This window comes from Manis javanica, chromosome 11 (assembly GCF_040802235.1).
Source record: "Manis javanica isolate MJ-LG chromosome 11, MJ_LKY, whole genome shotgun sequence".
Classification (NCBI taxonomy): domain Eukaryota; kingdom Metazoa; phylum Chordata; class Mammalia; order Pholidota; family Manidae; genus Manis; species Manis javanica.
In genome coordinates, this window is record NC_133166.1 from 67,571,873 (window position 1) to 67,596,948 (window position 25,076).

The 25,076-nt window shown below is 38.4% G+C and overlaps 2 protein-coding genes across 2 annotated transcripts in view; both read right to left on the reverse strand.

Moving 5' to 3' along the window:
• The window catches only part of FNBP4 (formin binding protein 4), a 42,749-nt gene extending 23,790 nt beyond the window's left edge, over positions 1-18,959 (reverse strand). Inside the window, exons 1-12 of the mRNA XM_017664291.3 lie at positions 18,632-18,959; positions 17,598-17,690; positions 10,860-10,996; positions 10,377-10,563; positions 9,622-9,769; positions 9,397-9,517; positions 8,088-8,426; positions 6,991-7,201; positions 3,866-3,987; positions 2,874-2,978; positions 1,937-2,070; positions 750-937 (exon numbers count right to left, since the gene is read on the reverse strand). Coding sequence (XP_017519780.2) covers positions 750-937; positions 1,937-2,070; positions 2,874-2,978; positions 3,866-3,987; positions 6,991-7,201; positions 8,088-8,426; positions 9,397-9,517; positions 9,622-9,769; positions 10,377-10,563; positions 10,860-10,996; positions 17,598-17,690; positions 18,632-18,848 — 2,002 coding nt within the window. The 5' untranslated portion in view covers positions 18,849-18,959. The remainder of the gene's footprint in view (positions 1-749; positions 938-1,936; positions 2,071-2,873; positions 2,979-3,865; positions 3,988-6,990; positions 7,202-8,087; positions 8,427-9,396; positions 9,518-9,621; positions 9,770-10,376; positions 10,564-10,859; positions 10,997-17,597; positions 17,691-18,631) is intronic.
• On the reverse strand, positions 13,822-15,344 carry LOC108399482 (TIP41-like protein). The gene is made up of 2 exons (XM_073216563.1): positions 14,568-15,344; positions 13,822-14,513 (listed from the first exon to the last, which is right to left on the reverse strand). Exons 1-2 carry the CDS (start codon positions 14,849-14,851, stop codon positions 13,979-13,981), a joined length of 819 nt encoding a protein of 272 aa, XP_073072664.1. The 5' UTR covers positions 14,852-15,344; the 3' UTR covers positions 13,822-13,978.
• Positions 18,960-25,076: the final 6,117 nt, after the last annotated feature.

A 25,076-nucleotide genomic window follows, 5' to 3' on the forward strand; every position in this document is an offset into this window, starting at 1 on the left:
TCCAAGAAAGATGGACTTAGGGGGGGAAATTTCATCTTCTTCCATAATGTGGACATCAAGCCATGGCTATTCAGAAGAGCTATCAAATTTTCTCAGAATAACTAAGAAGCTATGAAACCACTCCCTGAGCCTTTTTAATGTCTGTAACTAAAATGAAGCCTTCTGTAAGTACTTAAGTAGATTCAGTCATCCTGTTTTATACTAGAATATTACTGGCGATTTGCAATGATCAGTTATTTTGCTTCTCTGAAACAAGTATGGTCTGAGTTTCACAAGCATTCCTCAGATCATTCTGATTTTTAACAACCATACTTCTATAAGACTAGTGGAGTTGATAAACAAGGTTGCAGTTATCAACAGACTAAATACTTTACAGAAAAGCAGAGTATCTCATTATCATTCCACATAGACAAGTCAACTATTTAGTTCCTTAGCATTAATTAGCATTCCTATTATTGAATATCCACAACTTTGTGTCCTGAGAAGTGGCTGTAGGACAATCTTTTAAAACATATTGGCTCATGGTTTCATTTTTTAGTGGCATCTAGTATCAACAACATGCTCATTTCCAACCAGTCACTGTCAGTTTTCTTCAGTACACATCCGGCATTCTTTCTTTTAGGTCAAGCCACTATTTTTTAATTGGAAATTTGTTGTTATGATTTATTTTCTTTCATGGTATCAATTAATACAAGTCCTTTTTCTCTAAAATCATTTCTCTCCAATTAGTACAGGATAAATTGTCCCACCTGTGGAATTCTCAGAGGTTTCTGTAGAATTTGAATCAGTGCCAGTTTTGTCTTTCAAGGTCTGTTTAGGAAGAGTCTCGTCTCTACTTTCTTGTGCTTGGCTTTCCTCCTCCTCCTCCTCACCATCTGGGAACTCCCACTGAGACTCGCCCGACTGTTCGTTTACATAGAAATATCGTCTATGATCCCTAAATTACAAGAAAGAAAACATGGGTTTTAAGACCCATTCTCCTACAAAGACATTTATTTCCATTTGGTCCTGTCCCAGGACAGCAGTCTGCTCTCACAGGGATGAACCTCTTCTTAATGGACTGCTATTCACAAAGGCAACAAAGAGCTTTGACAATTGAGGATGGAGAACAAGTGTAATTCAAAGCTTTTTGCACTGCCAGCAACTCTGAGAATACAGCCCTGAGCCCTCTCACTCCAACAAATGACTTAGGAAACACCTCTCACATCTTTTTGTGTGTGTGTGCCAATGCTTAACAGGGTTTCAAGTTTCATTAATGAAGGGACTCAATCTCCTAGAACACTAATTTCCCTTCCAAAGAAGAGAACAACGAAGTTTGCGAAAGGTGACTCTTCCCCTCTTGGACCGTGGAATTCACATTTCACATTTCATATTCTTGATACCAAACACAGTGAAAGCTAAAGAGAGGGAGAGGATCTGGGAGCTGAAAAATAAAAGAGCAAAGATTTCAAATAACGAAAAAAAAAAATCAAGAAAAGCCAAATATAAAAAGAAATATTTTCATCTGACCTGCTGGCAGCAGATAGTAATCTTGTTCTTCATTCACATCTTCAGCCACGAAGCTTTCCTTAACTTCACCGAGGTTAATCAGGAGTAGTTGCTTCCAGAGGTCCTGTAAAGCGCACAGAGCTCTCGCATGCGCTTAACCCCCAAGCCCGCCCTACTCCGTGCAACAACACTCTGGAGAGTAAAAACCAGCTTTGTCCAATCTTGGGAAAAAATCCGTTACATGGAACATTTTAAACATTGCTTTTTTGTTTCTCCAACGTGTGGCTGGCCCAAACTCTGTAAGAGCTTGTAGTGCTTTGCCTGCCTGGCATCGCTAACTGTAGCTGCTCTCAGTCTCCAGACAGGCTGTCATCGTCAGGTGGTGGTGATCACAAATCATGTCTGAGATGTCAAACGTGAAAGGTGAAAAGGGGAGAAGAGTGCGTACCTGTCCCAGTGGCAGGACCAGCCTTTAGGAGTGGCGTTTATTTCATACTGTTTTAGCTGTTCTGCTGCATCCTGTAGTTTTCGTTTAAGGTAATTTCCATTAAGTGCCCCTTCCCTCCAGTCTGCAATCCGAGTCTAGAATCAATGAACACAGAAATAAGTTTAAGACTTACTATTATGTCAGGCAGAGGTAAAAGGGATATTAATTTTTCTGGTCCGTAACTATATTGCAATACTCTGGGGCAAAAGAAGAGTAGGCCAAAAAGGAAAAGAAACCCCATCTTAATTTCATAAATAATCTTGTTTGCTCTGCAGAGTTCTGAAAAATGAGACTGGACCCCAGTATATTTTTATACTGCCAACTCTTCAAATACCTGTGAAAATGAGTGACAATAATTTGTTTTCCCCTTTGGACTATATTAAAACTGGTTCTCCAGTAATTTTACTTTTTTTTGTAGACAGTCCATTCACTTCAATAATGTTATTAATTCAAAGTTTCAATCTTTAGGGATCAGTTTACCATTGGAGTTCCTTACTTAACTTGTGACTTATGCAGGTTACAAATAGGAATCAGAACTTTTTTCTTAGGTAGATTTACAATGCTTAACGCTTTATAATTTGTAACACTTTTAAAGTACTTTCAACATTGAAAGGCCTCATCTGATCATTATGAATAGGATTCATATTGACTAGGAAAAATTTCATATTAAAATATTTGCCTATTTAAGGTAGTAGTATCATCATGCCCAAACTCTCAGTTCTATTTTCATAATTATATTTTGCTTTGGCTAATACACAGTTCAGTTTCCTGGGTTGGTGGTTCAAATATGCATTATTGTTAAAAATTTTAATTTAGGATTAAAACATAAATAAGACAGATTTCTCATATAATATTTTATGTGGAGATTGACCGTTTATACCAAAAACTGTTAAATTACCTCAGTCTGTAAGAGCAGCATATGAAAGTTGGAGATGGACTGTCTATTAATGCCTAGGAATTCAAATTTACTTGTCAGGGTATTTGCCAGTTCTCCAATCTGAAACTGTAATGCAGGAAGGAAAAAAAGGGGGAAATAAAAACAGAATCAGCATTATTTTCTATATTATGTAAAATCTTTCATTTATTCTTATAGGTACTAGAAAAACAGGTCTACCTATAAACACCCTTTCTCAAACAGCTGCATCCAGTTAGGTAGAAGATAAAATTCTAATTTATAGTGTAACAATTCACATATCAAAGTGATTACAGATTCAAAAAAATTAAATGCATATTTAAGACAACATGGAAATCAACAGTTGAAAATAGACCCTAAATGACAGAACTTCCAATATTGCCCAAACTATCATTTATCCGTAAGTATTATTATAAGTATTATTATAAGTATAATTGCTTATACTAGCTACACACTGACAAAATTAATTCTTCTAGTCCCTCCTACGTGGTTGTAAACTAGCTAGTGACTGGATAAATTCTTTCAAGTCAAAAGATTACGCTAAGTGGTTTTTCAACAAACCACCTTCAAGTAGCCACGTATTTACATGGTCCAATTCTCATCATGACATAAGGTTAGAAAGAAACTGGAACCAAAGCTGCCTTTGTGTAAGGACAAGCAGTTCACAGGAATTAAATTTGTGAAACTTTAGTCTCCTTAGTACTTCCAAACTAGAGAAGCCTATTATTAAGTAAGCTATTGCTTTCTAATGAAGGCTTAACTTTAAAAAAAGTAATTAAGCAGTTAGAATGTTTTTTAAGGTAATTCTACTACATCAAGTCACTCTTTAATTCCTTATAGCCTTACATATGACCTTTTCACCTAACCAAATAAATGATTTATATCTGGAGACACTAAAGATTACTACTTGCTAACAGAAAGTAGTTTAATGGCCAATTTACAAGTATTTGTCAAGTTGCATTAAGTACTACACATACTTTCAAATCCTGTTCTTCTACTTTAGGTGCTGTTTGTACTTTTATCTTTTCTGGTGATTCATCTACTTCCATCTCTTTGTCCGAATTCTCATCTATTTTTTCTGAATTTTCAGCACCAATTGCTGCAAAAGAAAACATGTGAAATTTAATCAAAAGGGCTGTTACCTATAAAGCCCCATATAAATTTTGACCCCTGAAGGAGAGATTTCTGAAGGTTACCAGTTCTTTCCTTTGCTGTGTTTTCCGTACTTGAAGTCAAAGAAGCCCTAATGACTTGTCAACCTGTCTTTATAAAGCCAAAACTTTATCCATTGTAATTACCTTTCTTAAAATGTCGATAAATAAAATTTACTTTTACTACATTACCTTGTAGTTTCCGCATTTCCTTTATCTATTAATCTTTTCTAATCTCTTCCAGAATATCCTTGATTACTTATAAAAGCTAGATATCAAACCTGAGCTATATTGATTGGTTCTTAATGAAGTGGGTTTTGGAAAAAAGGCTTTTAAAATCAGAGCAGCATTAATTTAAAACGACTGGATAACCTCCGTCCTGAATGGTTAAGACTATCTATAGACAATTTATATGGGGCCAAACTCCTCTCTGGTGCTGATGGTCTGCTGGTAGTGGGAATCTTCAAAAGAGAGTAAAATAGGTTTACCACTAACTTAAATGGAATAAAGATTCAACTTTATTATTTGTTATATTTGCTTCTTAACACCTGCTTACCAAACTAATCCAAACATACAATGTAAATTATTCTTTAATGAGACGATTTAGAAATCAGATTAAAAAAAAATAAACAAACCAAAATTAACTCTTTTCTTGACTCTGGTTCATCCTTGATCTGAAGAATTTTAACATCACTTTCAACGCTCTTATTAGCCTAAAACTTTTTAAGTACTCAACCTCATCATATAATGGTCATGCTCTTTTTATATAATTATTAATATTCCTTCTACACTTCCAAATTGTCTCAAATAATAAATTTAACATGCTTTGAAAATCACTGTTTTTAAACACTGAGTGGTATATGTATCTTCATTTAACTCTTCCCGCATCAATGAACATTTAAGCTATGTTTGTGTTTCACTCTTAAAAATAATATTGCATTTGTATTAGCCAAAAACACCCCAACAAACCATTTCAATGTCTACCCAAGGTAAAATGTATAAGTTGTGTTCTTGCAGTCAAATACTAAAAAGCAATAAAAAAATGAAATAATCCATAGTTATGTGCACCAATTCAAAGGATTAATATCAGAAACAATAATACTGAATAAAAAAAGCCACAAAGATATGCACATTCAATAGGGAAATGACAGCATCTTCAACTGGTGTTAGCAAAACTGGACAGCTACTTGCAAGAAAATGAAACTGTACTATTATTTAACCCCAAAAATAAAAGTAAATTCGAAGTGGATCAATGACCTGAATGTAAGTCATGAAACCATAAAACTCTTAGAAGATAACATAGGCAAAAATCTCCTGAATATAAACATGAACAACTTCTTCCTGAATACATCTCCTCAAGCAAGGAAAATAAAAGCAAAAATGAATTCATGGGACTACATCAAATAAAAAAGATTCTGTACGGCAAAGGACACCATCAACAGAACAAGAAAGCATCCTACATTATGGGAGAATATATTTGTAAATTACATATCCAACAAGGGGTTAACACCCAAAATTAATATAAAGAACTCACATGCCTCAACAACCAAAAAGCAAATTAACCCAAATAAAAAATGGGCTGAGGATATGAACAGACACTTGTCCAAAGAAATTCAGATGGCCAACAGGCACATGAAAAGATGTTCCACATCACTAATCATCAGGGAAATGCAAATAAAAACCACAATGAGGTATCATCTCACACCAGTTAGGATGGCCAGTATCAAAAAGACTAAGAACAAATGCTGGCGAGGATGCAGAGAAAGGGGAACCTTCCTACACTGCTGTTGGCAATGTGAACTAGTTCAACCATTGTGGAAGGCAACATGGAGGTTCCTCAAAAACTAAAAATAGAAATACCATTTGACCCAGGAATTCCACTCCTAGGAATTACCCAAAGAAAACAAATTCTCAGATTCAAAAAGACATATGCACCCCTATGTTTATCGCAGCACTATTTACAATAGCCAAGATATGGAAGCAACCTAAATGTCCATCAGTAGATGAATGGATAAAGAAGATGTGGTACATATACACAATGGAATACTATTCAGCCATAAGAAACAAACAAATCCTACCATTTGCAACAACATGGATGGAGCTAGAGGGTCTTATGCTCCATGAAATAAGCCAGGCGGAGAAAGACAAGTACCATATGATTTCACTCATACGTGGAGTATAAGAATAAAGAAAAAACATAAGGAACAAAACAACAGCAGAAACACAGAACCCAAGAATGGACTAACAGTTACCAAAGGGGAGGGGTGTGGGAAGCAGACACTGATGGATAGTGACTGCAAAGGGGTAACGGGGGTACTCCATAATATGGGTGAATGTAGTAACTGCATTGTTTTTTCATGTGAAACCTTCATAAGAGTGTATATCAATAATACCTTAATAAAAAAAAAAGAGAAAAGAAAAAAGCCACAAAGAATGCATACATTAATATTCTATGTATATTAGGTTGGCAAATAGCTAAAAATGTTGTGTTTAAAGATCTCTCCATAATGAAGCTAAAGGAAGGTACTTACTAACACCATCAGGGTAGAGGTTATGTCTGGCACACGCGTATGTGATGGCAGAGGCACAGGGAACTTCAGAGGTGCCAATAACCGTCTTCTGTTAAGCTGGGTTGAAGTTACCTGAGTGCTTATTTGTTTTATTCTTATACTTGGTGGTAGGTACAAGTATTTAATTTCTAGCTCTTAGACTTTAATATTCTGGAGGGCAATTAGGCAGGATCTATCAAATTAAAATGCACGTAACCCTCTGATTTAGCCACACCACTAGGATTCTATACTATAGTGATACTAAATATACCTAGATACTAGGTACATGTACCAGATGTTTCTTACAGCATTGTGTGTGTGTGTGAAGTATCATATCAAAAAAAGGAAAGGATTTCCCTTCTATATTTTTCAACTCTAAAGTTTAATGTAAAGCACAATTACCAGTTTCTCCATTTTCTGGAGTCTCCTGTCCAGTTTTGCTAGAACTCCGGCTGATGGATTCTGGACTGGTAGCTCGAACAAACATCTTCCATTTCCCTCTTTTAGACATAAGTCGATGCATCCCATCTTGAGATGCTGGCTGGCTGATATCAGAACACGGACTAGACCCTGACACACTACCATCTCCTTCCTCCAAGGCTCGTAACTCTGCCTACAATGAACACAACATAAAGTTAGAGTGTCATTAACTGTTAATCTATATGCAAGCAATTGTGAGTAGCAAGAATGTAGCCGTGTGTTCTGTGAATTTAAATCTTTTGAGGACAGGAAGAATTTCTTAATACATTTTTCCATCAGAGCTGTGCATTTTACTCCATATTCTTTTGTTACACAAGAAATGCTTTCTCATGATTATAGTTAACAAATATCAATTTGAAGGACAGGTTCTAGAGATTCACTAACAGAAATTTTCCAGTACATGTACACAACAGATAGGCTTAACTTTGCTAGTTCTTCTCCATAGCTTCAAATTTTTCAAAAGGGGGAAAGCTTCAAGGAGGTATTACTATTGTAACACCTGTTAAAATTTTGCTTCATATTCAAGACAGCAGTAGATGAAACTGTTCTAAGAAATAACAAGGCAAAAAATAGGTAAAAATCAGCTTCTCAAGCAGGAAGGTTTCCTGAGGACCACCTTTTTTAAAAGGAAAGTACATGAAATTATGGGTTCCTCCAAATCCTTCTGTTACAAGGCCCATTTAACTATCAAATAATGGTATGGTTGAAGTCAACTTCTATTTTAATAGCTGGGTTAAGAACCAAGCTCTCAAAGAATTGTGCAATGCTCATTTGTCAAGAAACTAAATCAAAGACACATTACTTTGATCATAGCATGACCAGGGACTATGAAGAAGTACAACTCCACAGCTCAGATTTTTACTGCATAAGCTTAAACATATCTAGATATTAAACATATCTAGATAAAAGGGTAAGGAAAACAAGAACCCAGTAATGCCTATAAATTGAGTACAATGATGCCAGAGTACGATAATACTGAGGGGAGAAAAATGTGTTTAACTAGAACTTCAAGAATTTACCTTTTTCTTTTCCAAAACTAGCTCCAGCTCAAGGGTATCTTGTTCCTCTTCCTCCTCACTTTCTCCAGACTGAACAGCACTGCACAGATCTTCCTGAGAAGGGTCTTCCATATTGTCCAGTGTAATTTCCTGTGGCTTTACTATTGCCACCTCCTCTACTGTTGCAGTTACTTCTTTTACTTCTGAAACTGACTCTACTTCTTTACAAATTACTTTTCTTCTCCATCTCTCTTCTTCCTCTTTTATTCCCTCAGGCAATAAAGGAGCAAGCAGTGATGCTGCCACGCCTTTCTTCTCCTCCTCACTATTTGAGAGAGCCTGGATTCCTTCATTTACTTCCTATAAAGAATAAAATCATCTCACTTGAACATATATTTAATTGTTCATGTTAAATATAACTGTTTTGCAGTCACTGCATATCCTTAAAAACCACCCACTCCCAAAAGACTAGTATATATATTTTTACCATTTTCCTTAAGTGTGTAATGGAAACCTTGTTACTTTAGGAAGTCCGTGCTTGTACTAGAACCTAGTTCTGGGTGAACTCACACATACCCTCCCCACTATTCTCCCTAAGTCAAAAGGCAGAGTTAAATAAGATCAGAATTTTGTCAGCTCAACACATGACTGGATAAATCTTCACCATCTTCTGTATGAGATAACCTTATAGATACGCTGTGAAGGTGATTTAGAGTAAAGTGAGTATTTCTAAAATGCAACGTGTGATTATATTTCAAGTATCTTATTTCTTCCACTAAGATATTCATTCTACTCCCTCCTGGAGTAGTGAACATTATTAAAAAAGTATTTTTGTTACAAAATAAAACAAAACCCACTTAAACTCATCTTTAAATTAAGATAAATTTCAACACATACTCTTCTTGTAGAATATAATTTACTTTTCTTACTGATGAGGCTATAGAAATGCTTGTTTCACTAGTAGTATAGTTTCTAAGGTAGCCTATCTTTTTATTTTAAAAATCTTATGTGGAATTCCAAAACAGAACTGTTCTGAAGTGGAGAAGGGGCCTTGAGGCCCTACCTATTTAGCTGTTCCCATGTCCTTTGTAATGACCCAAGGAGCCTCTATGACACCCTGAAGCTCCAAAGAAGAACCACTGACCTGGGTAACAGCTATAAATGTCACACAATAAACACAAACGGATCAAGTAAAACTTTCAAAAACAAAATTTATCCTATTTCACAACTGGCTGTAAAACATTAACAGGTTTCTATACATGTGCCAGAGTAACAGTCAAGTTCTTTATATCTGAAAATAAGCAAGTGAGGTTAAGTTGTTAACACTGACCTTTTTAACCTCTCGTTTGGGTATGATTGATCCACTCTTACTACTGGAAACAGAAGGGTTTTTCTCCTTTGTATACATGTCTGTATTTACTACAAAATTAGCTTCAGCATCTGTTACAGAACTACAAAAAAAAAAAAAAAAACTTAGCAAGGGAAATAGAGGCAATATTAGCAAAAGGTAAGACTCTAATATCTTTCTAGGTTAATTTCTTTTCAAGACTACTACCTGGGCTGGTAATGTTGTAATCCTTGCACCTGTGCAGCAAGATACTGGGGTAACTCCCAAGTCACTTCATTTGTTTGTGTATTCCAATAATAATAGCATCCTGTGTTCTCATCCCAGACTTCTTGCCAATCTCCCATCTCAATTCCAACTGGAAGCAAATATAACAAATTTTTAGAAACATAGATTTCTCTGCAATTCTGACCTTACATTCCAAGTCAACTCTAAAGCCAGAGCTATCTAGCACAGGGTTTCTCAACCTTAGCACTATTAACATTTGGGCAGGATAGTTCTTTGTTGTTGTGGAGGACAGTAACCTATTCTGACGACAACCAAAAATTTGATAACACTGTCAAATGTCTGCAGGGCAGGTGGGAGCAGAGGATGACATGAGACGACAGCTTCCTCCCAACCATCTTTGCAAACATGGTTCAAAAAAAGAAGTTTGATAGTCCAAAAATGTATTCTGAACCCCAAAGGACCTTTTAAAAGACTGGTTATTATTATTCACTTGGGCATAATCTGCTACTAGTTAAAAGGGCAAGCAATTATCTTTGCAAAGATAAAACATTACATCCTAGTAGTTTGCAGAGAAAACTATTCCCCTTACCACCTTTCAAAAACCATATCTAAAAAGGCCAGAACCCTAAAGTCTAGGGCTACAGCATGTGGGCTTTCACCTCTGGGAATCTGAATGCCTAGAACACCTTTAATGACTGAACTTCAGACTTCTTTAAAAATCAAAGGACCAAACATACCTCCTGCCAATGAACACTGAGTATCATACTGCCACCCTGATGTCTGGGTTGAGTCTGTTCCATTTGAAGTAGTGGAAGAAAGGGCAGATGTTGCCAATTCTTTTGGCTCTGGTCGAGGTGGAGTTGGAGGTGTAGCTGATGCTCCTATAGGAACTGCAGGCTGAGGAGCTGTTATTGCATCTATCTCCTTTAGAATGAAAATAATAACAAATGCATTAACCATATCAAAACCAGAAAATTGAAGAAATAATAATCACTATATAAACAGTCCTACACACTCAGTTCTCAGTTTCTCAAATCACAACCTTCATCTTCCATTACAGACATTCTCCAAGCCCTTCCATTTTTCATTTTTCTCAGAGAGGTAGAGGGGGAGAAGAAGGGAGAGGGAGGTATTGAGACTGACAAGTGGACTAACCAACCACTTGAGATCCAGGCCCAAACTGGCTTCAATAAAAAAACCCAAATAAAAGCACTACTAACCGCTAGGAAGTTGGCCAATGTACTATCAATATCAGCTGACTGGTTTCCATTCACCTCTTTAGACTGTGCATGTTTCTCTGCAACATCACTCTCATCATCATCACTGTCAGCATATGCACCAAGTAAGCACAGACCTCCTAGAAACAAAAAAGCAAGCATGCCAATATGTCCTAGAAAGTATCCAAGACAAAATAAAACATGCCTCTTCAGCCAAAAAGTTAACGGTTTACTTACAGATTAGAACATAACCTCAAAATGAATCATTGAACTGCAACAAAAAGGTGTAAGTTACACAATGTACTTAAAGCTAATAAAATCAATCCACATAGCTACCTGACATCCTCCTTAAAATACATGCCCAACTATTCAACCTCATATTCTGTCAAGATACCATATGACTGATATATATATATATCCCTTTTTTAGAATTTGTTCATTTATGTGTCCATCTTGTTGCCGTAACTGGCAAGCAAGTAAGCCAACTAGGGTTTAGCAGATGAAACAAAACTCATGGAAGTGAAAAACAAAGCTCTTTTCCAATGATTTTTCTCAAAGAAGTGAATTAAAATGGAACTCAAAAAGAACCAAAACAAATCAACAAAAACAGCTAGAACCAATTATCAATGTCTTCCTCAAATTCAAGTATGTATGATATCTGTAACACTGCTGTGTCATTTCCTTTTGTATCATCTGTGGCTACTCTAATGTTACAACTAAGTGAGCATATATACCCCCTCTTTATATGTCATTTCATTATAGTAGGCATACAAATTGTTAATGTCTAGTTAGACTTTAGCCATCAATAAGACTAAATTTCCCAGTGCCTAGCACACTGTGTTCTCAACCAATCAATAAACAAACAAACAAACAAACAGATGTCAGGAAGTAAAGTCTATTTTTCTTTGTCAAAATTCCAAAAATGAATCAATGGGTTCACCTAAAGTAAAATTAAGTTGCTTCATTTATCATACAAAAGTTCACAATCAATGTTTCAGTTATATAAACCTTGCTGTCATTTTTAGCATATAGTTAAATTCTTACACTAAATAATCATTTTAAACTCATTAGACTTTTAAGTAGACATTTATTTAACATATTTCCATTTTCAAGTTACCAAATATTTTATTTCTCATTGTTTTGGGGTATGCCAGTCAATTTTCCTGATTTTATGAATAAGAGTTAATACCCTTACAAGGTAGAACTACATAAAAGGAGACATTTCTGTATGGAAAAGATTTACACTTTAGTATTCATCACTGGTGGTTATTTTTGGGAGGAGGAGAGGATGGGAAATGTATATTTTTACATAAAAACACTCCTTAGTTTAGAGACATTGAGAGAAATAATCACCTAGGTCACTGGCCTTAATTCTATCCCCTTTGATAAAAAGGTTCCAAGCAGGTGAGCTGCATGGAATTTTGATTGCAAAGTTCCCCCATGCAGGAGTAATTCCCCAGCTCAGAGTGGGTCTCAAGGGCAAATAGGTTTAAAACAAGGTTCCACTTATTCCTTTTTTCTTCACCTCAGAGCTTTTCATAGTACACACATCAAAACTCTTCTAAGCTCCTAATAACATACTGCCTATTATATAGCAAAGTCAATGAAAATTATTGAACTCAATGTTTTGGGGAAATGAGCATACTTGATCTTGTTAGAATCAACAAAATTATTCAGTATATTTCTTTTTTTTTTTTTTGGTATGCCAGAATATTTTTTAATTAAGCTTCAAGAAAAATTGAAATAAATGAAATAGCAAAACATCAGTAATTCCTTATTATTTATCCTTTTACAAAAAGACAGTTGGAACAAATAAATATAAAATGGTATGTGTCTTACTTAGCAATGGACAAATACAGGTTTTCTTGGTATTCTCCACAAAAATAAGCTAATGAAGCTTCCAGAAGTTGACTCATCCTATCTATTGCCTGCTCTCTATAGAAAGGTCAATTCTTTAATTCCCTAAAATTTTTAACAATGGATTCTTGAAATAAGTAATCGAAAACTGACTCAGGGACTAAGACACCTGAATCAAGTTAAAAATATACATATGTTGCCCAGAAACTTCAACTAACGAATATTCTTACAAGTTTTTCATTTCTTACCATTTGTGTGAATAAAGAGTCTATTCTGTTAAAATTTGCACGGCAAATAAAATGAGAGCTAGGTACAATATGTACACTTCTTTGTCCTAAGAGAAAACATTAAATACAGATATACTTAACATACAGTGAACATGCCATGTATTTTCTTAAAGCCAACAAAATCCTGATTTCCTGTGCCTTACAGGGGTCCCAAATCATCTGGGACCAAATCAAGTCATAAAATTAGCTATACAACAATACAAATTTGATATTTAATGGATGTATCCATTTGGAGGTCGCGAGAACAATGGACGTAAACAATGTCAGTACAAGTAGAAGCGCACATAAGAAACAGCACCTGCAGGTGATGGGGGGGGGGGGGGACAGACAGCTCTGCGCCCCACCGGGCACGGGCAAACCCTACTCAAGTGTTGCCATGGACACAACACCCTAGGTTCTTCAAAACCCCAGTCATTCAGTTCTAGTCTGAAACTTTCTTTAAACTTCAAAAGCCAATTTAAATTTAGGGGGGAAACCTTTTTTGAATTTGTGGCTAAAGATCATTAAAGTTTGAGATCAATTTCCTAGAAGGCAAGTCGTGACTCTCCAGAAGTGTGAACAAACGTCACAGAGCCCGAGGTAAAGAGCCAGTTGGCCGATGTGCTCAGTCAGGACCCCTACGGGGTCCCGAGGTGCTGCCACTCAGCGATTTAATCAGCCTCCTCATGCCAGAAGGCAGTGCTCCATGATGGATGCGGGTCGTACCTGCTGCTCATGAGACTGATGAGACCCCACCAACTCAGGAGTTTACAAATCCAAATTTCACTCCAGAAGTACCAATTTGGAATATGGATTTGCAGACAGACAGTACAGACAACAGCTGAGTGGAAGCTGCTTGCAATCACCTTTTATTTTTTTTCCTTTAGGGCTACAGAAAATCTGCACATAGACAAGGCCATTAACTCTCACAATAAAAATACACCTCAAGTAGCCGAGGCCTCCGGTCAGATTCCAGGCGAGGAGGCGCCGGACCTCATCCTATTCCACAGGACTGCTTCCCTGCAAGCCTGCAGGGTTGGCATCCATTCTCTCTAGGAAGATCAGCTTCTCACAAACTGCCTCCTTTATCCATAAATACTGTGATACCTCATTAGGTTCCGTGAAGAGGGAAGGTGGAACGTGCAGTAAATTAGCAATTTTGCTCTCTCGTGATGTATATTCTCGTAACATGTAGGTCTTGCCGGCCTCATGGTAAAGTCTTGTGTCATTCATCCTGATAAGCACCCCATCGATTCTCAAGAAAAACCGCAACAGCAGGAAAAAGCTATAAGGCATTACTCTAATTTTTACACTCAAGCTTGAAACTCCATGATCATGAAGTTCATCCTCAAACAGGAGAACTTCTTCAAAAAACTTAATCGGTTCTCTGGCTTTCAGTTTCTCTGTGTCTATATGATCTGTTGTAGGCACAACCTTCAACTTAAGTGACTCTCCCAGCAATGTCCCCTTATAGTCGGTCGTGTAGGTCCAGTCGTGTGGTTTGATGACCTCCTTGGGGTGCTCACTCTCCATCCTCAAACAGCAGAATGAGAAGGATCAGATTCAGGAGTGCAGAACACCAAATGACATTCTGCCTTCCTGCCACTCTTCAGCACAGGCTTCTTTGAGCATTCCTTGGTAATTGTTCACACATCTTAATGCGTCTGTAGCACTGAATTCAATCCCAAAGCCAGAGCAATGCTGGATTCTTAAAACGTTGTCTCCAAACATCATTTCAGGGAGAGATGGCATATGCAGTTCATCAGCTAACTTCTCCACGTCCACCGACTTCATGATGTGCGTCTTGGCGGCCGTCAGCCTCCACGGCCCGAAGAAGTCCTGGAGGCAGCTCTGGAAGCCGTGAATCATCATGGCCGCGGTGGGGCCTGCGCGCGCCTTGGCGACAACGGCGGCCGACCCGTGAGCCTCCGCCTCCCACAGCCTGGAGCCGTTTCCATGCCCGCCCCCACCGCCCTTCCTCCCGCTCCCACTTTCCAGTATATTTCTTAAGAATAATCTGGTAACATGTACCAAGAGCCACAAAACTCTCCGTCTTTTAGCCAAACAATCCCACCTTTCAGGATATAACCCCAAGAATTAAAATAAATTTTTTTTGCACAAATCTTCTAAGCAGCCTTATTTACTTATTTATTTTATTAAGGTATCATTGATATACACTCTCATGAAGATTTCACAAGAAAAATAATGTGGTTATTACATTCACCCTTATTATCGAGTCCCCCTCCATGCTGCATTGCAGTCACTGTCCATCAGTGTAGTAAGATGCCAGAGTCCCTATCTGTCTTCTCTAAGCTACATTGTCTTCCTTCCCCATGACCCCACACACACCATGTGCACCACTCATGACACCCCACAATCCCTTTCTCCCTCCCTCTCCACCCCTCCCCTTTGGTAACCACTAGTCCCTTCTTGGGAGTCTGTGAGTCTAAGCAGCCTTATTTAAATAACTGAAAGCTGTGAACTCAAATGCTCTCAAATAGGATGACCAGCAAGACAAATTACAGCATAGTACCTGATGCAATATTATTTTATGATTAATCTGATGATATAGAATTACATGAAATAATGTTAAGGGGACAAAAAGTAATGATAAAGGAATAAAATCAAGATAAAAACATCATGAAAGGCATGTAAATTCTAACTACACATCTGAAAATTCAGTCCATACATAAGGAACAGGCATGAATTTAGAGTAATACTGAAAATAAATGTTCACAGTATTATGTAAAACTGCTTCTTCTTAGAAAAATAAAAGGCTCACAGGACCACACTCTCTACTATTACTGAGATGTTGCTACTTGTAACTAGAGGAAGCAAAATCATTCTTCAGAGCCACAGAAATTAGCAGTCCTTTTTTGAGGGGGGTGCTAAAGTCTTCAAACTCAACATACTTAACCCTTAATGGATAGTGCCATGACATCTGGAAATCAACTAACTCTCAGGCAGTAAATTATTTCTTAGATATATACCTTACTTTCCTGATATAAGCTTCAAACAGTACCTATGTCTTCCTTATACTTCTAATAATTATCATTTCCTCTAACACTGTTTGAATGAGTGGTTTATAACTCTTTTGGTCACAGAAACTATTAACAATATGATAAAAGTTATGGACCCCCTCCCAGGAAAACACACCTGAGTGCAATTTTAGGGGATTTACAGACCTCTGACACTCATCTGGGGAGCCACAGTTAAGTACCCTTTCCTAGAAGATGCTTAAACACTGTTGTACTATCATACTAGTCTACTGATCTAATTTAAGAGAACTTACTCTGAAATTTTACACAGCTAGTTTCACATGCATATACATAAAATTTTTTAGAATTGAAGTATTAGACACACTTGCTCTATTACGTTATAAAAGCATACTTTTTTGAATACTTCAAATTTTTATTTCTGTGGAAAGAAATCTGGCATGTTTTCAGCGATAAAGGTTAAAATCCTTTAACTAAAATCACCTAAACAAAAAAAAAAAAGGCAATTCTTGAGTATCTAATAGTTACACAAAGCCATGCAAATAAAGGAAAAGTGATTCTCTTTGGTTTTTGTTTGACAAACCTTTCTCTATGCCTTATACCAACTGGTAGGTAAGAACTGAATAAAGCTGATATATTGCTGTTGCTGGATGAAGTTGGACAGAATGAAAACATTTCTGTTCGTAAGTCACACGAAGGCCTAAATGCTGACTGCAATCAAGGAAATTTCTCAAAGGAACATTTAAATTCTATCCATTTCACATGATTCTCAGAAAACAACTCAAATAATGTGTGTAGTCTACACAAAATGGTATTTTCTAATTTCAAAATTCCTCTCAGAGCCAAATTTTAGCTTTTCTAAACCACACTGGGTTGTTTTTTTTTCTTTTCTTCCAGTGGCAAATGGGAGGGGGGATGGGGAACAAGCATCTATTATTTCAGGTGCTATATAGTAGAAAAGCACTTCAAACTACGAATAATAAAATTAGGACTACCTATAGAATAATTAGTGTCAAAATATATTTTAACCTTTATGTGAAGAGTAGGGTAAACAAACTCTCTTAGCACTTGCTGTGTGTTTGAACTTTATAAATTGTTCAGTTTAATCCTAAAAATAACTTAGGGCTGAAAGATCCATTTTACAGAGGACCAAGGTGGTCTTGAATGCTAGAGTAGTCATTTGTACCCAAGTTTGTCTACAATATCACTGTTGCAAATATTCCTTCATGCTTAAAAAGTATTTAATAAGAGCAATTTTCAGGTCCACAAACATTTGCTAATTACCCATCAAAGCAGTAAGTTAGAAAAGAAATAGAATGAAAAGACATTGTTAGTACCCCTGAAGAAGGCCAAGATAGTCGGGGAGCGAGAAAACTAGTCACAAAATGTAATTAGAAGAAAAAGTAGTACAAAGTATTTTGGGTACCGAGAAAAAAGCAACAACAAATTTTACACTGGTTGAAGTGTATGCGAACAAGCCCTCAGAAAGATGATCGATTTCCATTTTATTAAGGAAATAGCAATTAGCAACACGCACGCTTTTCAACACTCAAGACACAAACCCAATTTGATCCCAATGATGGACTTTGTAAAAAGGATTAAAAAACAAAATAGAACTATACCTGTTGCTTTAACGGCTGTGGGTCTGGTGGTCATGGTTGGTTTGGGAGGATTCTCAACAACTCTGGGGACCGCCACCACTACTTCCTGTTCATCTGGGTTTAGAGAGTGAACAAAAGAAGGCTAGTCAGACGACGGACCAGATAACACACTCTAAATGAAATGACACTCTTTAATTTGACATTTCAAGACTACATTTCATCTCTTTAAAAACAATATGAATAATCCATCAATGACCCAAATAATTGGGAGATGATAAAACAAGCACGGCTAGAATCTTCCATTTGACTGGTGACTTTAACATTAAGAACCTGAACATTGTATATAAAAACATCTGAAATAATACAAAAGTCACACACACAATCTTCTGCAGACTACCGGAGCGCCTTTACAACAAGCACACTACAGTACTTTCTTTCGCCTGAGTTAACCAACGTGATTTTTTTAACACCTGAAATGGTCGTGGCTTGTCGGGCGTCTGGCCCCCATAGCGCCATTTAACACTCTTAATCTAAGTACAATTACGAGGAGGAACAAGTACTTGGTAACCCACAGGCTCCACTTCTCCAATGGAATACCATTGGGATATCTGCCAATTCGGGGTCACTCAGACTTTGACATTATAGAAAGGGCTTGCTCACTTCTTAAAGGGTCCCAATTTCAACAAAAATGAAGGTTAAAGCAGGAGACGTGTAGAAAATGCCATGTTCCACTGTTACCAGGCCTCAGACGTGGAAATTAACTCTCACATCTACCCCACAAGTTACCCAAACCAGAAGTGGGCACTGCAGACAGACTCAAGGCACCCCGGCCAAACCCTGCGCCAGAGAGAGAGCGCCGCCGGGTCGGCTCGCGCCGGGCGCGCACGGCTCCGTCAGCCCCTCCCGCAGCCGCGAGGCGCGGAGCCGTCCTCCCGCAGGCCTCGGATGCGGACGCCGCTGGCCCGGCCCCTCCTCCTCGCAGGGCTCCGCCGAGAGGACTAGGCTACGAGTTTTGGCCTCCCCGCTTACGGGCCGGGTCCTTCATGCGATCTTACCCTCGGAAGGCGAGTCGTCCCGAGGCGAGGCCGCAGTCCCCGCGGTGGTCGTCGCCGCCGCCGCTAGGGATGGCTGGCTGGGCGCCGCCGCCGTCGAGTCCGGCTCGGTGTCGGGTTCTGCCTCCAGGTCCCGGCCTGGAGTGCTGCTCCGGTAACCCGGCGGAGAAAGCTGCAAGATGGGCCTGCGGCCGGGTACCGCCCGGGATTTCTTCCCCATCGCGAGCCGCGAACGTCGGGCAACCGAGAGGGGCGGGCACTCGGCACGACGCTGCGTCACCAATGTTCACACATCGCGACACAGCCTCCGCCAAATATCCGCTTTTAACCGGCAGAGCGCGCTCCCGCGCAAGCGCCCTGGGCAGTCTACGCGGCTCCGCCTCCTTTGTCTTCTCAGTAGCAGGGCGGGCTTTACCTACGGGCTAGGCGATTGGTTGTTTTGACCAATTGAAGGAACCAGTAGCCAAAAGGAAAGGAAAAAGGGTGAGTCCAGCCAATAGTGAGGAAGGACCTAAGTTTAGAACGACTTCCCGTTACGGCGGGCTCCACCCATGCGTTTTTTTGCGGTTACTTTTCTTTACCCCACTAGCCTCCATCTTGTTCCTGTTCTTGGCCCTCAGTTGTAATTTTTCCTATCGGAATCTGTTCTTCTTTCTGGGACCTTCCCTAAGTTTCGCCCTGATTATTTATGCTTACTTTGGGTATAGCATGGAACGTAAAGTAGAATAGTGGGTTTCATACTTACGTAAATTTTTTTCTGAGGGCATACAGATGATATTTAATACTGTTTTAATGATAAACTGGAAAAAAATCACATTATACTGTATAGGAGGGGAAAGCCTAAACTGTTGCCATGGGATACGGGAGCCTTTCCAACCTGGCCCACTGCTTTATTAGACTCATCTTCCTTTAGCATTCTCTCTTCCCCTGTCCAATTCTTTACCCCTCTGGAGCCACCCACTTGGAGCATCTCCTCACCTTTAATCCTTCACACTAGTTGGAATATTATGGTATCACATGGTGAAATACTTTTTATTCCTCAAGACCCAATGCAGGCAGGTATTACTTCTCTGAACTTTATGTCTCAAAGCTGAGTGCCACCCCACCACTTGACATCTTGTTGATACCTGTCTCCTTCTTCTCAACTAAGCTTCAGAAGGATGTACGGGTATTTATTTGTAAAGCCCCAGAAGCTAATTTAGTCACTACCAGATAATACTAACGATATCTAATGCTTAGTGAGCACTTACTATGTGTCAGGTGCTAAGTGCTTTGTATATGGAATTGCATTTGGTTCTCACAATACCTTATCCCTTACAGATGAACCTTCAAATTGGTTGTTAAATGAAAAAACCATGAAAGTAATGACTTGTCTGTTTTGTTCCCTGTATCATACGCACTTTCTGGAACTTAAGCACCCAGGGTTTGAATGAGTGTAATGCGTGAGAATTCACACATTTAATATAAGTAACAACAGTTCTTTTTTTTTCTTGCCTATGGGAGGAATATCTAGATTAGAGTGTCCTGACATTAGACTCCCAAGATTTCTGAAAAATTAACAGAAGCAGGGGAGAATTTGCTGTTTTTAAACTTAGCAGTTTTTTTGTTTTATTAAGGTATTATGAAGATTTCACATCAAAAACAATGTGGTCACTGAAAGGGTATCTCGCTGCGACCCTCCTTGCCCAGGACGACTTAAATGGAGGATAAATTACTATATTTTTATAGTTACTGCATTTACCCATATTATCAAGTCCCCACCCATACCCCAATACAGTCACTGTCCATCAGTGTAATAAGATGCCACAGATTCACTGTTTGCCTTCTCTGTGCTACACTGTTTTCCCCGTGACCCACCACACCATGTGTACTAAACATAAACCCCTCAATCCCCTTCTCCCTCCCACCCTGCCCACCCTCCTACACTCCTTGGTAACCACTAGTCCCTTCTTGGAGTCTGTGAGTCTGCTGCTATTTTGTTCCTTCAGTTTTGCTTTGTTGTTATACTCCACAAATGAGGGAAACCATTTGGCACTTGTCTTTCTCCACCTGGCTTATTTCACTGAGCATAATATCCTCTAGTTCCATCCATGCTGTTGCAAATGGTAGGATGTTTGTTTCTTATGGCTGAATAGTATTCCATTGTGTATATGAACCACATCTTCTTTATCCATTCATCTACTGATGGACACTTAGGTTGCTTCCATTTGTTGGCTATTGTAAATAGTGCTGTGATAAACGTAAGGGTGCATATGTCTTTTTGAATCTGAGAAGTTGTATTCTTTGGGTAAATCCCAAGGAGTGGAATTCCTGGGTCAAATGATATTTCTATTTTTAGTTCTTTGAGGAACCTCCGTATTGCTTTCCACAATGGTTGAACTAGCTTACATTCCAACCAGCAGTGGAAACTTACCAGTTTTCTGATTTAGTTATTGAGAGAACAGGCATTGAAATATGGTAGTTGTGCATAGGAGTACCAAATCCAAATCCAAATCCAAACCTCAAAATTCCGCTCCAGCACATTCCAGGTGATTGCTTGCGTTGCCTGGCAGCTGCATCTGGCGAGGTCTCTCCCTGTGTACTAGGTTAAACACTAGGAGAAACCTCAACCTGAATGGGGAGGGTTCTTGAACGTGCAAGGTCAAATCAGAGACCTCAGTAGCTCCTCCCTACTTGTTTGAACTAGGACAGAGAGAGTGAAGACTTGTGCTTAAGTTTAGAAAATTGAATGAAATAGCAAAGAAACAAAGACACAGCACTGGAAGAGCACAGAGACAAAATGCAGTAAGTTGAGCAGGGAGTTTTTATTTGAGGTAAAAAAATACACACAAAGAAGGAACGTGGGCAACCTCAGAGAGGAGGTGTGCTTAAGGATTTGGGAGGTTTGGGGTTTTATAGGGCCTTTTGGGTAGGAGCAGAAGGCATGATATTACAGGTGATTCATAATTCCTTTGAAGTTTTATCTTAAGAATAAGGTTATTTAGGTAACTGTGTTGACCCAGATCTTGGCATTCCTTATTCACATAGATTCATTTACAATTTGGAGGCCTTTCTCCTGTCCTGGTCACAAAGTTACTTAATTGATTAAGGGTCTGGAAGAAAAGGAAGAACAGCCTATAGATTAAGTTAAAGATTAAGATGGGCCTTTTTCACAGGCTGAGTAGATTTTATAATAGCATGACCCTTGTCCCATTTCCCTGTCCTACCTCACTTGGACAAGTTTCTTAACATCCCTAAACTTGTTTCTGCAACTGCTAAAAGTGTTAATAACAGTATCCACAGGGTTTTGTGTAGTTTATAGTTTTAAACCCTTTGCACCAGGAACAAAAAAAGCAATCATTATATATGGTAGCTCTCATTACTATTAATGAGCCTTTTATTTAAATAAAAATCCAGTTTCTTGTATAAAACTGGCTGGACCCAAGTTGAGCTTATGTGCTAAACTACAAATCATAGAAATGTGAAAGGCTGTTTTCCTTGGGGGAAACTTACATTTCTGGAGGTGATGTTGTTTATAACCACAGTTATCACCCTGGAGGTTCATAGAACTTTTGGGAGACCATTAAAGCAATATAAGAACCCAACTGGTTGGATCAGAGGTGGGAATGCAGGGACCGTATCAGTTAAATTTAAAAATTAAAAAAGTTTTTAAATTTAGGTTATTCTAATGCTTAGCCAGGGTTGAGAACCACTGGCTTTAGAGGAGACATATTTTGCTGCTGGCCTCAGAGAAGGTGGGCCAGGAATAGGCAGATTATGACTAAGACCTACAAGGGTCGTACAAACAACTATAGAAACAGAATATGTGACAGGCCATATGTCATATGACATTACAAAACCTAAATCATTTATACCTGGCTCTTTAAGAAAAGTGTGCTCGAGTTTAGACTCAAGGTGGTTCAAGTCACTCCCTTTAAAGAAAACTGAGACCTGATCCTTGATTACCAGTGGCCTAAGCACCTCTGGAATTACGTTATTTTGGTTATGATAATGTTTCAGTAAAAAACAAATTATCAGGGCTGACATTTGACAAGTAAAATATGGGAAGAACAATCATTTGAATAAGCTTATTTTCAAATATGTTTAGTTATAATCATATTTATTGAGCAGTATCTACTTGGTATGTGATATTAATTTCAAAAGCTGACCTTCCTGAATACATTTTAAAGCTCTAGCTTTTGGTACTTAAAGAAGTCACCAGCAGAGGTGGACAGTCTACAGAAGTCTGTTTCAGTAGGGCAGAATGATGTATTTTACCTAAATTGTATCACTTATTTACTGTCTCACCCTCAGCTGGGTATATTTTGATCAAATCCAGTGCTAGCTGCTAGGGGGTTAGAATCAGATGCCACAGGTTTAAGGCTCAGCCCTCTACAGGACTACTCCTAAGAAGGGCAGTTTCAAGTAGGTCCCCAGGCCACCCACACCTCTGAATGGACATGAAGTCAGGGGTTTCCACAATCTCCCCAAGCTTAATAATTCTCTAGAACCATTCACTGAAATCTAGAAAGCATTATACTTAGAGTTTTATTTTAAGGATATACATATGGTGAGGTCTGGGAGGAAGCAAAGAACTCCCATGCTGCCTCCCTCTGGAGACATGGCATGTCAGTCACCAGCCCAGCACAATGTTTTCTCCAACCAGTAAGTTCTCCCCAACCTTGATGTTGTTTTTACTGGGACATTTATATAGGCATGGTTGATTAAGTCATTGACTACTGTGACTCCGACTGAACTGTTTCCAACCCTCCAGTCTTCTCAGAAGGATGAGCTGGCCTGAAGTTTCAACCCCATAATCACCATCACAGGGCTGATCTTCCTGGTAACTGGCCCTGCTCTGAAGCTACATCTAAGGGCCCTGCCAAGAATCCCCTCATTAGCGTAGCATAATAAAGACTTCCATTATTCAGGAAATTGCAAGGGGTTTTGAAGTTCCATGCCAGGAAATCAGGAACAAAGACCATGTATATTCTTTATTATAAATTATTTGCCCTTGTGTGTTTTATGAAGTTAAACCATCAAACCTCATTTACTGGAGTACCTACTTTCAGTCCATAGAGACTGGCATAGATCATTTGAACAATAAACTGTGGTCTTTTGATGGAGCTCTATGCAGATGCACAAATGATATACAGGATAAAAAATTCCTGTGGCTTAGTGAGTTAGTTATTAAGGTCAGTCTTCAGAAAAACCAGTACAGGCCTACCTATGTTTTTAGATACAAAATTGGAAAGAACTGTTAAGATTAAACAAAAACTTAACAACTTTCTGTAATAGACTGTGCTGTAGTAGAAAAAAAATATACTAATTGAGTTGAGATATGTTACTTGTGATACTTTTCATTTGTTGACTAATTAAATATAAATCCCACTTATATTTGCATCCCCCTAAGAGCAAGGAATGCTGGTATCTGCCATACAAGAGCAGACTGGGAACTAAGAGGTGGCCAATGGCAAAATCTGTGGGGATGGACAGTCCAAGGTTTCTACAGGCTTCCATTTCTTATATTCAGTTTTTAAGCTTTTGTTTAAAAAAAACATAAGCCTTGTGCAGTGAAGTTTTTAGAAAACACCACTGCCTGCCTGGGCTTTGGGAGGGGATCAGAATGGGGAGAGGAGAATCAGTAGTTAACTGGTGACATATAGCTGGCCTAGCGAAAGTGGCAGTACACCAAGATAGCTTTGTAGAACAAAATAGCTTTCTTGGAAGGTGACAAAAATCAGTGATAAACTTGGTAAGAATGATCAATATGACACTCGGTGTGTCATAAATTCTAATAACAAGCGATACCTACTTATTGTCATAGGGTGTTAAGTTAGGGACCTTGTCAATTACATTTTGTTAAATTAAGAACTATGAAGTTTCCTCTAAGAGTCACACGTAATTTAATGGTAGTTCAGTACTAAAAAATTTAATACTTATTTTAATAACACTTTGTAATCAGAAAATTTCCAGAGTTGGAAAAGACAAGGAATAATGATGTATTGTGGTCTATTAAAATATCACATGGTTCAGAAAACAAAAAATTCAGACCCAAAGTGGTGAGAAAAGTTAAGTGAAAGAATGTGGACACCTTCTGCTCTAATAGGGAATCAAAGTGAAGAAGGTGTAAGAAAATGGACACAGAGCTGGATTGGTTCCGGCATGGATTCTAGATCTTGAACCAAAATTGTGATGACAGGAAAAACACGTCAGTGTCTTGTCAGCAGCCACCATGGAAACCACTGCTTTGAACAATGCAAATGGGTAAATTTCTGGAACAGAGCCAGTCTCAAACTGCTGCTTGTCCTCCAGAAATGGTCACAAGAGGATTTGCTTATTTTTCAAACTGTGGGTTATAATCCATTAGTCACTCATGAAAACATCAAGGTATGTAGTAAGTGAGGATATGTATTTGTGAAACCTTTCTTTTGGTTATATATGTGTGTGTGTTTTGCTATAGTTGGAA

Excerpts from the sequence above, each read along its gene's own strand:
- LOC108399482 (XM_073216563.1), bottom strand. The coding sequence starts at position 14,851 with ATGATGATTCACGGCTTCCAGAGCTGCCTCCAGGACTTCTTCGGGCCG. Across the intron at positions 14,514-14,567 it reads GAGTGGCAGGAAGGCAGAAT|GATGGAGAGTGAGCACCCCA; the intron begins GTCATTTGGTGT and ends CTGCTGTTTGAG.